Source organism: Hylobates moloch, unplaced genomic scaffold (assembly GCF_009828535.3).
Source record: "Hylobates moloch isolate HMO894 unplaced genomic scaffold, HMol_V3 SCAFFOLD_5, whole genome shotgun sequence".
Taxonomy (NCBI): Eukaryota; Metazoa; Chordata; class Mammalia; order Primates; family Hylobatidae; genus Hylobates; species Hylobates moloch.
In genome coordinates this window covers 148,346,391-148,360,285 of record NW_026652280.1, presented here as the reverse complement: position 1 = coordinate 148,360,285, position 13,895 = coordinate 148,346,391, and the positions used below count along the sequence as shown (strand labels likewise).

The window sequence follows — 13,895 nt, the reverse complement described above, 5'->3', positions numbered from 1 at the left end:
TTTTACATTTTAAAGTCATTTTTATTGAGCTAATTTTAACAACATTGCTTTAGCTGGTGACAGCTGCCCCAAACCAAAACAAAGCCATCATGAATGCTATTCAACATCCTCAATGTAATCCAGTATGTTTTTGTACTTGGAATATAGTTAAACTTTTGACATTACATAATCAAGCAAATAGCAGTGCATACTATATTATTCAAAAAGACTTTATCTATTTCATTTAAAAAATCAAGTTGCAAGTGGCCTCACCTTTATCAACAATTGCAGTGACACATTCCACACTTCATGCTCTCAAAATAAAAAGTGCCCTAAAACTAACTCTTAAGTTTTTTAGTTACTGACATTAATACTAACCAGGTTACAGGAATTGAAGTTTAACATTGTACAATATAAGCGGCAATAAGTTACTGATAATCTGCTGACAAATTCCACTCAAACTAAATACATCCTTGATACATTCAAAAAGACATTTTGTAAATTTTAATAAGCTAGTGTATATGCTGCAGTGCAAAAAAAGTGACAACCTAGTTTCCTGAGCTTTAGGAAATTAACAATATTCTGACTACTACTTTCAACTTAAAATAGGCTCTTTGTTATATGAAGCCATGACAAAACTATACAATTAAATGAGGCTTTTGGAGAACTGAAAGACTGGTCAGAGTTACGGTGATTTAAGATAATGAAAAAGTTTTCAAAGCAAAAGTATTTACAACACTACAAAGGATACTATGGATCTGCATGTAGTACAAAGATTAAAGATAACCTACTGATTTCACAATTGTCCCTCCTCTTTCAAAAATATTACACTGGACCAAGCGCTGTGGCTCACACCTGTAATCCCAGCACTTTGGGAGGCCGAGGTGGGTGGATCACCTGAGGTCAGGAGTTTGAGACTAGCCTGGCCAACATGGTGAAACCCCATCTCTACTAAAATACAAAAATTAGCCGGGCATGGTGGCAGGCGCCTGTAATCCCAGCTACTCGGGAGGCTGAGGCAGGAGAATCGCTTGAACCCAGGAGGTGGAGGTTGCAGTGAGCTGAGGTCACACCACAGCACTCCAGCCTGGGTGACAGAGCAAGACTCTGTCTCAAAAAAAATTACACTGAAAGACTTTATGGTAAGTATTTAAAACTAAATATACCAACCTGTGGTATATTACACATTTTAATATATTCTTCCATAATGCCCACTAAGAAGAAATAAATGGGATAAATGATGAAAAAAAATAAAGAAAATAAACACGCTTTTAGGAATGTTTTCGCATGTGTACATGTCAGGGGACGTGAAAGTGATTCCTCATTTGAACTCTCTACATCCTAAAAATTACAAAGACCGAGTTTCTACTTCAATTTTTTCTTCTGCTTGAAGTATATCTGGATCAACATGAACAACTGGAGGTCGTAGGATAACTTCAGGCCCTCCACCATAAATAGACTGCAGAAAATTCCATGTTTCTTCAGAAATCTGGCCAGAATCTGCTCCTTAAAATTATGTAGAAGAAATAATGTTTACAAACCTATATATTCATATTGCAAAAGCTTTCATAATGTACTCCCCAGCATGAATCTTCTCGGAATAATTGAGAACTTCTGGAACATGAATCTGCAGACTACCAGCCCATATTGTTATAAGCTGCAACATATGGTTTGTCTTAAAAAGTCAGAGATGCTTTTTCTTTGCTCTTAACAACAGCCTTAAGACCTTTCCTCAGATAAAAAAAAATAGTGGCTGCTTTTCATTACTTGCCCTAGTTAATGTATGGAGTACATTCTTCAGTTGAATAAAAAAGTACTATAGATGACTAATGATAACATATTTCTAACAGTGACAAATCACTCACAAGTAAAAGCTTAAATATGAGTCAAACTTACCTTGCCTAAGCATCACATTACCACATTTAGTGACTGCAATCTTAGTATTGTCAATAGGACCTGGAGGATCTAAAGGAAAAAATATCAAAATGTATTTTTCAAAGAAATGTAACAAAAAATTGCATAATTTTGTGCTTGATAAAATTGTGACCTGTAACTACATTATCAGATTGGTTATTTCTTAGCCAAATTATTATAGGTAATTCTTTTTTTTTTTTTTTTTTTGAGATGGAGTCTTGCTCTGTTGCCCAGGCTGGAGTGCAGTGGCACGATCTCAGCTCACTGCAACCTCCGCCTCGGGTTCAAGTGATTCTCCTGCCTCAGCCTCCTGAGTAGCTGGGATTACAGGCACACGCCACCACGCCCAGCTACTTTTTGCTTTTTTTTTTTTTTTTAGTAGAGATGGGGTTTCACCATGTTGGTCAGGCTGGTCTCGAACTGCTGACCTCATGATCCACCCACCTCAGCCTCCCGAAGTGCTGGGATTACAGGCATGAGCCACCGCACCTGGCCTATGGTTAATTCTTAATGTCTTCTCCTGAGCTTCTTCGTTTTTAGTTCTTAATTCCCCCAAAACAGAACCAGGAAAGAAGGTAAGAGAGGCTCGTTCACAACCATCACAGTCTAACAGAAATTTTTTTTTTTTTTTTTTTTTTTTGAGACAGAGTCTCGCTCTGTTGCCCAGGCTGGAGTGCAGCGGCACGATCTCGGCTCACTGCAAGCTCCGCCTCCCAGGGTTCATGCCATTCTCCTGCCTCAGCCTCCCAAGTAGCTGGGACTACAGGCGCCCGCCACCACACCCAGCTAATTTTTTGTATTTTTAGTAGAGACGGAGTTTCACCATGTTAGCCAGGATGCTCTTGATCTCCTGACCTCATGATCCACCCACCTCGGCCTCCCAAAGTGCTGGGATGACAGGCATGAGCCACCACGCCCGGCCCAGAAATTATTTTTTAACTCTCCGTTTGGGGATTACAAGTCAAAATGTGCCACTAATGCTATAAAATAGCAATTCCTTTGTAATTTGAACGAAATTATACAATTAATTTGCTTCAGATTATCAAAGTAACATTAAAAACAATAAAAGCATTATCAAAGAAAGTGTTTAAATACATTCTTTTTAAAATTTAAGGCAAAAGTGAACCGCATGGCCATCATCAAAAGTTGTAAAAGCAACTTAAACAAATTTACAATAAAAAAAAAAAAACAATTAGAAAGTGGGCAAAGAACATGAACACTTCTCAAAAGAAGACATTTATGTGGCCAGAAAAACATGAAATAAAGATCAACATCACCGATCATTAGAGAAACACAAATAAAAACCACAATGAGATACCATGTCACGTCAGTCAGAATGCCAATTATTAAAAAGTTAAGAAACAGGCTGGGCCCAGTGGCTTATGCCTGTAATCCCACCACTTTGGGAGGCAGAGGCAGGTGGCTCACTTGAGATCAGGAGTTTGAGACCAACCTGGCTAACATGGTGAAACCCCATCTCTACTAAAAACAGAAAAATTAGCCAGGCATGACGGCGGGCACCTGTAATCCCAGCTACTCGGGACGCTGAGGCAGGACAATCGCCTGAACCCAGGAGGAGGTTGCAATGAGCTGAGATCACGCCACTCCACTCCAGCCTCAGCGACAAAGTGAGCCTCTATCTCAAAAAAAAAGAGAGAGTCAAGAAACAAGAGATGCTGGTGAGGCTGTGGAGAAATGGGAACACTTTTACACTGTTGGTGGGAATGTAAATTAGTTCAACCATTGTGGAAGACAGTGTGGCAATTCCTCAAAGACCTAGAACCAGAAATACCATCTGCCCCAGCAATCCCATTACTGGGTATATATCCAAAAGAATACAATTCATTCTATTATAAAGATACATGCACACATATGTTCATGGCAGCACTATTCACAATAGCTGCTATAAGATAAGGAATCAACCCAAATGCCCATCTATGATAGACTGGATAAAGAAAATGTGGTAAATATACACCATGGAATACTATGCAGCCATAAAAAGGAAAGAGATCATGTCCTATGCAGGGACATGGATGGAGCTGGAAGCCATTATCCTCAGCAAACTAATGCAGAATCAGAAAACCAAACACTGCATGTTCTCACTTATAAGTGAGAGCTGAACAATAAGAACACAAGGACACAGGGAGGAGAACACACGGGGGCCTGTTGGTGGGGGTTGAGGGATGAGGGGTGGGAGAACAACAGGAAAAACAGCTAATGCATGCTGGGCTTGATACCTAGGTAATGGGTTGATAGGTGGAGCAAATCGCCATGGCACATGTTTATCTATGTAACAAACCTGCACATCTTGCACATGTATGCTGGAACTTACAAAATAAAAATAAATTTTTTTTAAAGGTGTAGAAAAGCGAGATATGGTGGTGTGCACCTATAGTCCCAGCTACTCAGGAGGCTGAGGCAAGAGGATCACTGGAGCCCAGGAGTTTGAGGCCAGCCTGGACAATATAGAGAGAACTCAGTAATTCAGCACTTTGGGAGGCCAAGGTTGGTGCACTGCTTGAGCCCAGGAGTTCCTGGGCAACACTGTGAGACCATGTCTCTACAAATAATTATAAAAAATAATTTTTAAATTAGCCAAGTGTGGTAGTACATGCCTGTAGTCCCAACTACTCAGGAGATGGAGGTAGGAGTATCGCATGGGCTGAGAGTTCAGGGCTGCAGTGAGCCATGATCATGCTGCTGTACTTAAACCTGGGCAACAGGGTTAAGACCTTGTCTCTATTAATTTAAAATTTTAAAAAGTAAATACATAAATATAAAAAGCTTTAACTAGGCATACTGTTGCAGCCTTTTTCACATATCAGAATATCTTTTTTTTTTTTTTTTTTTTTTAAAGACAAAGTCTTGCTCTGTCACCCAGACTGGAGTACAGTGGCATCATCTCAGTTCACTGCAGCCTCCGCCTCGTGGATTCAAGCAATTCTCCTGCCTCAGCCTCCTGAGTAGCTGGGATTACAGGTGCCTGCCACCACATCCAGCTAATTTTTGTATTTTTAGTAAAGACAGGGTTTCACTATGTTGGTCAGGCTGGTCTTGAACTCCTGACCTCATGTGATCCACCCACCTCGGCCTCCCAAACTGTTGGGATTACAGGCGTGAGCTACTGCGCCTGGCACATATCAGAATATCTTCTTTTCAAATTATTAAATATTGTCATACAATTTTACTTTAAAAGTCCACTGTACTGAATAAACCATAATTTAAGCAACCTCTTATTCCTTATAATGATTTCTAAAATTTTTTCAATATTAAGATCACAGATTTACTTTGTTCAGTTCTCTTATTCCTGCTATAACTCGTAAAATAAGTTTAACAAAATTTACAACCAACAGAATATAAACTAGAAAGTAAGATCCCTGAAGACAGGATCTTTTTCTCTTCTGTTTAATAGTGTAATCCCAAGTGCACATAGATATTCAAGAAATATTTGTCAAACAAAAAAACAAATAATTTACCAAAAAAAAATTTTTCAGTTAACCACTTACCTCCATCTTTACCCTTCACAAAACTTTCCCATTCTCTAAACCACTGCATACTGATGCAATAAAAAGTAGCTGGAGAGTCCTCTTTTTGGAACGCTCTGTTAAGCTACAAGGGGGAAAAAAAACAGTCACCTAGTATCTAAAACTTGCTTTATGGCAAAACAATACCATCACTCCACTTCAGTGTTTGTTTGATAACTCAGCACTTTGGGAGGCTGAGGCAGGAGGAGTCCTTGAACCCAGGAGTTCCAAACCAGTCTGGGCAACATCGTGAGAACATCTCTACAAAAAAAAAATTATTTTTTATTTTCATTTATTTATTTTTGAGATAGAGTTTTGCTGTTGTTGCCCAGGCTGGAGCGCAATGGCACGATCTGGGCTCACTGCAACTTCCGCCTCCCAAGTTCAAGTGATTCTCCAGCCTCAGCCTCCCGGGTAGCTAGGATTACAGGTGCCCGCCACTGCACCTGGCTAATTTTTGTATTTTTAGTAGAGATGAGGTTTTGCCATGTTGGCCAGGCTGGTCTTGAACTCCTGACCTCAAGTGATCCACCTGTCTTGGGCTCCCAAATTGCTGGGATTACAGACGTGAGCCAGCACACTCGGCCTATACAAAAAAAAATTTTTTTAATTAGCTGTGTGAGGTGATTTGCGCCTGTAGTCCCAGCTACTCGGGGAAGCTGAGGTAGGAGGATCACTTGAGCCCAGAAGGTTGAGACTAAGTGAGCCATGATTGTGCCACTGTACTCCAGCCTGGGTGACAGAACAAGACCCTGTCTCAAAAAAAAAAAAAAAAAAAAAAAACAAAACAGTGGTACAGTAAGATGTATGCTAACTTAGTACTAGGATACGTGGTAGCATCTATGAATGAACAATTCTAGGTTCTGTCTCAAAATTTAACAAGTATACATAAAAGGGGCATAAAGACTGGGTAAATGAAGATGGTCAAGACAAAGTCTTCAAAACAACAAATACGCCACATATTTATTAAAAATCTAATGTGTAAACTTTATTTATGTACACATACTATATCTACAGCCTGTACTTTTTGTTTACTTAAGATACTGGTAGACAACTTGCTATTACCATGCTGCAATGAATGAATGATCTTGTACATGTCATTTCACAAACAATATACATAAATGTATAGGTAAATTCTAGTAAGTGGTGGGACAGTCCCTGAGGACCAATTCCCTCTTCCAGCCCTCAGGCCTAAGGAATGGGTATGTGACTCAAACTATACACAACTCTGCCAGAAATAAAAATCTTCAGAGAAGTGACCTAATGGTTAGAATGGAATCATTCCAATGTCAATTCAGGTAGATACTCAGGGCTACCTTAGTTCTCAAACTTTTGGAGGTCTGGTTTTTCAATTTTTATTCTTAGTAAATTTCTTTTTTGCCAGGTTAGCCAGTCTGGCTTCTACCACTTGCATTTAAAAAAAACCCAAGTGAGAGAAAAACTGATACAGAAAGAGAAGCACAAGCAAAAGAGGCTCGGGAAAATTAAGAGTATTTGGAATTAATCTAATTGTAGTAGTGTGTAAGTAGTGTGTAGTAGTGTGTAAGTAATTGCCCATCTCATGATGGGCAATTCAATCCATGGAACACACTACTTGTGGACAAAGACAACCAAGTTCAGATTATATATTTCCTCTAATCAAATTAATCAAAACCCTGTAATTATTCACAGAAGTACCTCCATGATCTCACTGCATAATCTGACCTCATCTTCTTCCTCATTTTTCACTGGTGATCATACTGGCCACTTTGTTATTCCCAGAACCAAACAAATACAGCCCTGCCTCACAAGCCTTTTGCACTAACCCTTGTTTTTGCAGGTATCTGAATGACTTATCTCCCTTACCTCCTTTAAGTCTTTGCTTAAATGTCATCTTCTCAATGAGGCCTATCTTGACCACCCTGTTTAAAACTCCAACCTGGGCCAGGCGCAGTGGCTCACACCTGTAATCCCAGCACTTTGGAAGGCCAAGGCAGATCACTTGAGGTCAGGAGTTTGAGACCAGTCTGGCCAACATAGTGAAACCTCATCTCTACTAATAATACAAAAATTAGCCAGGCATGGTGGTGGATGCCTGTAATCCCAGCTACTTGGGAGGCTGAGGCAGGAGAATCGCTTAACTCGGGAGGAGGAGGTTGCAATGGGCCGAGATCGTGCCACTGCACTCCAGCCTGGACAAAAAAGCAAGACTCCATCTCAAAAATAAAATACAATATAAAACTCCAACCTGACTCCTCCCCCTCACCACTGTAATCTTGGTGCCTCTAATTCTGTTCAATGTTTCCCTTTTCCACTGTACCCATCACCTTTTAATATAACATATTTATTAAATATAAGCTCTGGCATGGCACAGTGGCTCACTTGAGACCAGAAAATTCAAGACCAGCCTGGGCAACATGGTTAAACCCCATCTCTACTAAAAATACACAAAAAAATTAGCTGGGTGTGGTGGCACATGCCTCTACTCCCAGCCATTCATCAGGAGGCTGATGTGGAGGATCTCTTGAGCGTGGGAGATCCAGGCTGCAGAAAGCTGTGATCATGCCACCATGCTCCAGCCCAGGCAAAAGAGCAACACCTTGACTCAAAAAAAAAAAAATATATATATATATATGTGTGTGTGTACATATATACAAGCTCTCTGAGGGCAAAGATCTTTCTGGGACACAAGGTAGCTGCTTCAATGGAACAATGAAATGGAAAATGCTGTGGCAGTCTCTGATGGTTAACAAAGAAATCAAGGCATATTTGTCTCAAGGCATGGAATTAAAGTTCAGGCTTTCTGTGATGTGCAACTTATCCCTAGAGAACTGAGATTTCTAAAATGTCATGTCAGACTGAATCTGCCAGATGCTGGATTCTAACAACCATTAAATTCATACCACTACCATGTTTGAAAACTTTCAGGACTTACTTTATCTTTGGTATTAAGAAGTTACTTCCTATGTGTTTAGGTAGACGCTTTTTAAAGTTTAGTTAAGCACAGTTACCTCATTAATTTAAGGATGTGTTTCTCTCTAGTTCTGGGAAATTTATCTAAATGGTTACTCTAAATGTAGTTCTCATTCTGTTCTCTTTTAAAAAATACGTAATAGAAAAACATTGGATCCTATAGCTATCCAACATGTCAAAACTTTTCTTCCTTCTGTGTGCTTATCTTTTTGTGCTTTACCTTAGGAGAAATCTTTCCACTGTATCTTTCAGCATACTAATTTCCTCTCCAATAGTATTTATTTTGCCATTCAATCAACCCATCTATTGAGGTTTTGTTTTGTTATTTAAGATACAATATCCTTATGTATCTCCCTGAATATCAATCGCACTTCACATGTCTACACTCACTGCTCTATCCAGGCAGATACCTTTATGCTTGCTGCCTGGTACAGTGCAACAGGCAGAATGCTAAGGTCATCATCCGTATCTGCCACTTCCAAAATTAAAGCCCACACGGTCATTTCCTGTGGCCCTTGGCTTGCTTCTTTGATCTGATCCTATCTGCTTTTTCAGTTTTTCAGAAACTTCACTTAGCTTCCAATCCACTAAGGGTACCTATTTTTATATTCCAGTGTTATTTCTGTTAACACACATGCTTTGTTTAAAAAAAAAAAAAAAGGCTGAACAAAAAAAACCCCTAATATTATAGAATAATAATAATAGGTTTGCACTTTTTAATTTTTTTTTTTTTTTTTTTTTTTTGAGACAGAATCTCACTCTGTCATCCAGGCTGGAGTGCAGTGGTGCGATCTCGGCTCACTGCAATCTCCACCTCCCCGATTCAAGCAATTCTCCTGCTTCAGCCTCCCTAGTAGCTGGGATTACAGGCGCCCGCCACCATGCCTGGCTAATTTTTGTATTTTTAGTAGAGATGGGGTTTCACCATGTTGGCCAGGCTGGTCTGGAACTCCTGACCTCAAGTGATCCGCCTGCCTCAGCCTCCCAAGGTGCTGAGATTACAGGCGTGAGCCACTGAGCCCAGCCAATTTTATTTATTTTTAAAGACAGGGTCTTGCTCTCTTGCCCAGGCTGGAGTGCAGGGTCATGGTCATAGCTCACTGTAATCTCCAACTCCTAGGCTCAGGCAATCCCCCCTTCTCAGCCTCCCAAAGTGCTAGAAAGGCATAAGCCACCTTGCCCAGCCCCAGATTTGCTTTAAAAAAAAACAATTTTATTAAGGTGTAATCCTCCCACTCTTAGTGTGGACTTTAATGGTTTTCTGTAAATTTATAGTTGTGCAACTGTCACCACAATCCAGCTTAGAGCCCTCCAACACCCACAAAAGCTGTCCTGCACCAGTTTGCAATCAGTTCCCCTTCTCTCAGCTCTTGAAATCACTAATTGTTTGTCTCCACACTTTTTCCCTTTTTAGAAATTTCATATAAATGAAATTAGACATTATATAGTCTTTTGTATGTCTTACACTTGGCATGATGTTTCTAATATTCATCCATGTTGCTTCATGGATCAGTATGCCATGATCTTTTTACTGCTGAGTAGCATTCTATTATACAACTATAACACATTTTGTTTATTCATTTGTCAGATGATAGACATTTCAATTGTTTCTAGTTTGGGGCAATTATGAACGATACTGCCATAAACATTTGTTTACATGTTTTATGTTAACATAAATTTTCATTTCTCTGGAATGAATACCTAAGAATGGGATTGCTGGGTCATGTACTAGGAGTTTAACCTACAAGAAATTAGCAAACTGTTTATTATTTGGCACACAGCAATTTGCATCCTCATCATTGATATTCATAGGAATTCCCTAATGACTGACACTGTGTACTTTTTATGTGCTTATTAGCCCTATCTTCTTAAGGCTAATTCCTATTCAAATCTTTTGCCTATTTTCTAATTGGAATATTTGTATACTTATTGAGTTGTATGTTCTTTATATAGTCTGGATATGAGTCATTTGACGACACGTGATTTGTAAACACCTATAACTTACACTGGATTTAGGTCTACCTTCCTAACCCCGTGTTTTACCACATACCACTATTCTTGGACTTAGTGAATGACTCATTCATAACCATAATATCCTACATTGGCTCTGACCATGGAATTCATTTTACACAAAAGAAATGAATAGGCTTACTTCCACAAAATTTGCTGATTTTACCATGTGCTATCATGCAAAAGATGTTGGCCTACTGGACTTAGTTTTTTTTTGTGTGGGTGGCAACACTTTGTGAGTTTGGTACTATCTTACATGCTGTAGTATATGCTCCAAATTAGAAACCAATATATGGTGGTTTTTCCCATAACTGGAATACATAAACCTAGGAGTCAGGTAAAGGAAATAAGAGAGCTCATCTACTACTACCTACTGACATATTCACAAAAGTTTTGCTTCCCATACTCACAACTTCAGCCTCTACTAAATGTGGAAGATTTATATCCCAAGGGAACACAACAACAATTTGACTGGACTGAAAGTTGAGACAGCCCCCTGGCCATTTTGAGTTTCTCATGTCACTGAATCAACAAGCAAAGAGGAGGTTACAGTACTGGCTGCAATGACTGACCCCAGTTATAAAGGGTAAATAAAATGAATACTACATTACTACATAATAGAAACAAAGAGGATTATGTTGGGAAATCAGATTATACCCACTGTGTTAGTTTCAGAGGGATGCTATAACAAAATGCCACAAATTTGGTAAATGAAAAGGTATTTATTCTCTCAGTTTTAGAGAACAGAACTCCAAAATCAAAGTGTCAGCAGAACCATTCTCCCTGCAGAGGCTCTAGGGGGAAGACTCCATTCCTTGCCTGTCATGGTGCTAAAGCTTCTACCTTGCAGCTGTATCATTCCAATCTCTGCCTCCATCTTCATGATTTTCACCTCTTCTCTGCATATCTCTCTGCTGTGTATCTCTGTGAAAGGTCACTTACTGGATTTAGGGCCCATTCAGACAACTGAGGATGATCTCATCTCAAAAATCCTTACATATGCAAATACCCCTTTTTCAAGTAAGGTCACATTCACCAATAAGGTTAATTTACAGAGATTAGAGTATGGAAATATCTTTTTGGGAACCACCATTCAACCCACTATAGGCACCATTTAGTATCTCCATACTCAGAGAAATCTAATACAGACAAGACTACTAAGGGTTCAAACCCTTCAGAAATGAAGGTCTGGGTTATTTTATGAGGTAAATACATTCACAATCAGCCAGGGTATTGGCTGAGAACAGAGGAAATAAGGAATGGGTAGTGATTAGCTATAGATACATATTTCTTCCTTGCTCCATGTACATATTTATAAATATTTACCAGATGTTGAAATAACTACCAATTTATTTTTTTCTTTTCATTTGACTATTACTATAAGGTATGTTGGTGGTGGTTAACGTTATAGTTCATTCTTTAGATTCCAGACTGTAACAGGGAAAAGTGTGACTATACTCTCTGAACTAAAAGATTTATGAACATCATTTAGAAATAGGTACAGTGACTGATGGGACTTTGGGTCTCCCAAATATGGGGAAAGGGCAAATGCAACACATACTGGTGCAGGAGCTAGTTGTATTACATCAGGCAGAAGCACGATATTGTTGCTACTGTTGTTTGGTTGTGTAAGTGCATACGGGTGCTGAGTTGACAAAGGGGTAGGCTGTGCTGTATTCTCTGTTAATGAACATCATTTTCATGTATTCATATACTCCCTTCTGTGAAGACAAGCCTACATTTTGCAGGATCCATTGCCAGTAGTATGCCAGACTATATATAACCATGATATATGAAATATATGAAAGGTATAAGAGAAAGAAAAACGATCTCCCCCTCTGGTGGCAGCTTTGGGCAGGCCTGAGGCATCCACAGATAGCATAAGTAGGGTTTTGCCACTACTTCTAAGCATCTTCCAAAGAATCCAATCTCACTTAGTATTGTACGCAGCTAACATCTTTAACAGCAGCATCCTGTGTCTTCTGGGCATCCTCTTGAATAATTCACTTGGGTCCTGATAGTAGCAGTAGCTTCTCAGGTCTCTGAGCATTGTCATAGGCAGACAGCTGAACTCGTTTCCAAGGGCTTTATGCAGTTTTGAATTTTTTTAAACTCTGAAGCAATCTGAAACTTATAGGAAAATTCCAAGTATACAAAGAAATTTTCTTTACCTAGTTTGATTTCAGAATAAGTTGCTGAACAGATGTTCCTTTCCTCCAAATAGTTTGTTGTTTTATAAAATGTCCCTCAATTAGGGTTTGTGACTTTCCTCATTTGAGGTTCAGGTTATCCACCTGTGTACCAAAGAAGTGGTGCCATGTTCTTCTAATTGTATACTATTCTGGCACATAATTTTGATTTTGTTTCATTTCTTCCTTTTTTTAAGATATAAAGTCTCGCTATGTTGTCCAGGCTAGTCTTAAACTCCTGGGCTCAAGTGATCCTCTTGCCTCCGCCTCCTGAATATCTGGAACTTACAGGCACACACCAGCACACCCAACTAATTGATTTGTTTCATTTCTAATGATGCTCATTTTATCTTCATCGAGATGGTGTCAGGATACTCTGCTGAAAGTCTTTTCCCTTTGTAATTAATAAGTGTTTAATGAGGGAGTTAACTTGAAATGATGTAAGCATTCCAATCCTCATCCTTTCCATTTATTCATTTATTTATGTATACCAATATGGATGCAATATCTCCTATTCTATTTAATGAGGTTATATGTTACTGTAATTTATTCTGAGGCTAGGCTGGTAGTTTATGCTGGTAATCCCAGAACTTTGGGAGGCAGAGGCAGGAAAATCACTTGAGGCCAGGAATTAGAGACCAGCCTGAGAAAGACAGCAAGACACTGTCTCTACAAAAAAAAAATTTTCTTAAATTAGCCACACGTGGTGGTGTGCATCTGTAGTCCTAGCTACTCGGGATGCTGAGGCAGGAGGATCCCTTTAGCCTAGGAGTTCAAGGTTACAGTGAACTATGACCAGCCACTGCACTCCAGCCTGGTGACAGAATGAAACCCTGTCTTTTAGAATAAAATTTAGAAATATATAGATCTATATATAGATATAGATCTATATATCTATATTTTATATATATGTTTAATTTGAACATATTCTCTCTATATAAAACATATTCTTTCTATATATAAAGCTACATATAGATCTATCTAGATCTATATATAAATATCTCTGACAGCTAGGTATGATCAATCCTGCTGGAGTAATCAATAGATTAATCAATCTATATATAGATATAGATATATCTGAGAGCTAGGTATGATCAATCCTACTGGAGTAATCATTGATCCAAGGCACTTTCAGTGAGAGTTAAGAAATATCAAGTTTCTATACATGCATACACATACACACACACACACACACACACACACACATCCATATTTACTCAGCTATTATCATGAGTTCACAAAGATACCCATAACTCCAATCCAATAACAACACAAGGTACAGTTTAGTTTTCTCCTTTTCCATATTTGAAACTTCCTCATCTGACAA

The 13,895-nt window shown here is 38.9% G+C and overlaps 1 protein-coding gene across 6 annotated transcripts in view; it reads right to left on the bottom strand.

Moving 5' to 3' along the window:
- Positions 1-13,895, bottom strand: part of USP33 (ubiquitin specific peptidase 33) — an 86,017-nt gene continuing 72,122 nt past the window's right edge. For all 6 annotated transcript variants that reach the window (XM_058439647.1, XM_032155527.2, XM_032155529.2 and 3 more), the window contains 3 exons: positions 5,400-5,502; positions 1,876-1,944; positions 1-1,485 (listed from right to left, as the gene is read on the bottom strand). In XM_058439647.1, the coding sequence (XP_058295630.1) occupies positions 1,328-1,485; positions 1,876-1,944; positions 5,400-5,502 (330 nt within the window). In that variant the 3' untranslated portion in view covers positions 1-1,327. The remainder of the gene's footprint in view (positions 1,486-1,875; positions 1,945-5,399; positions 5,503-13,895) is intronic.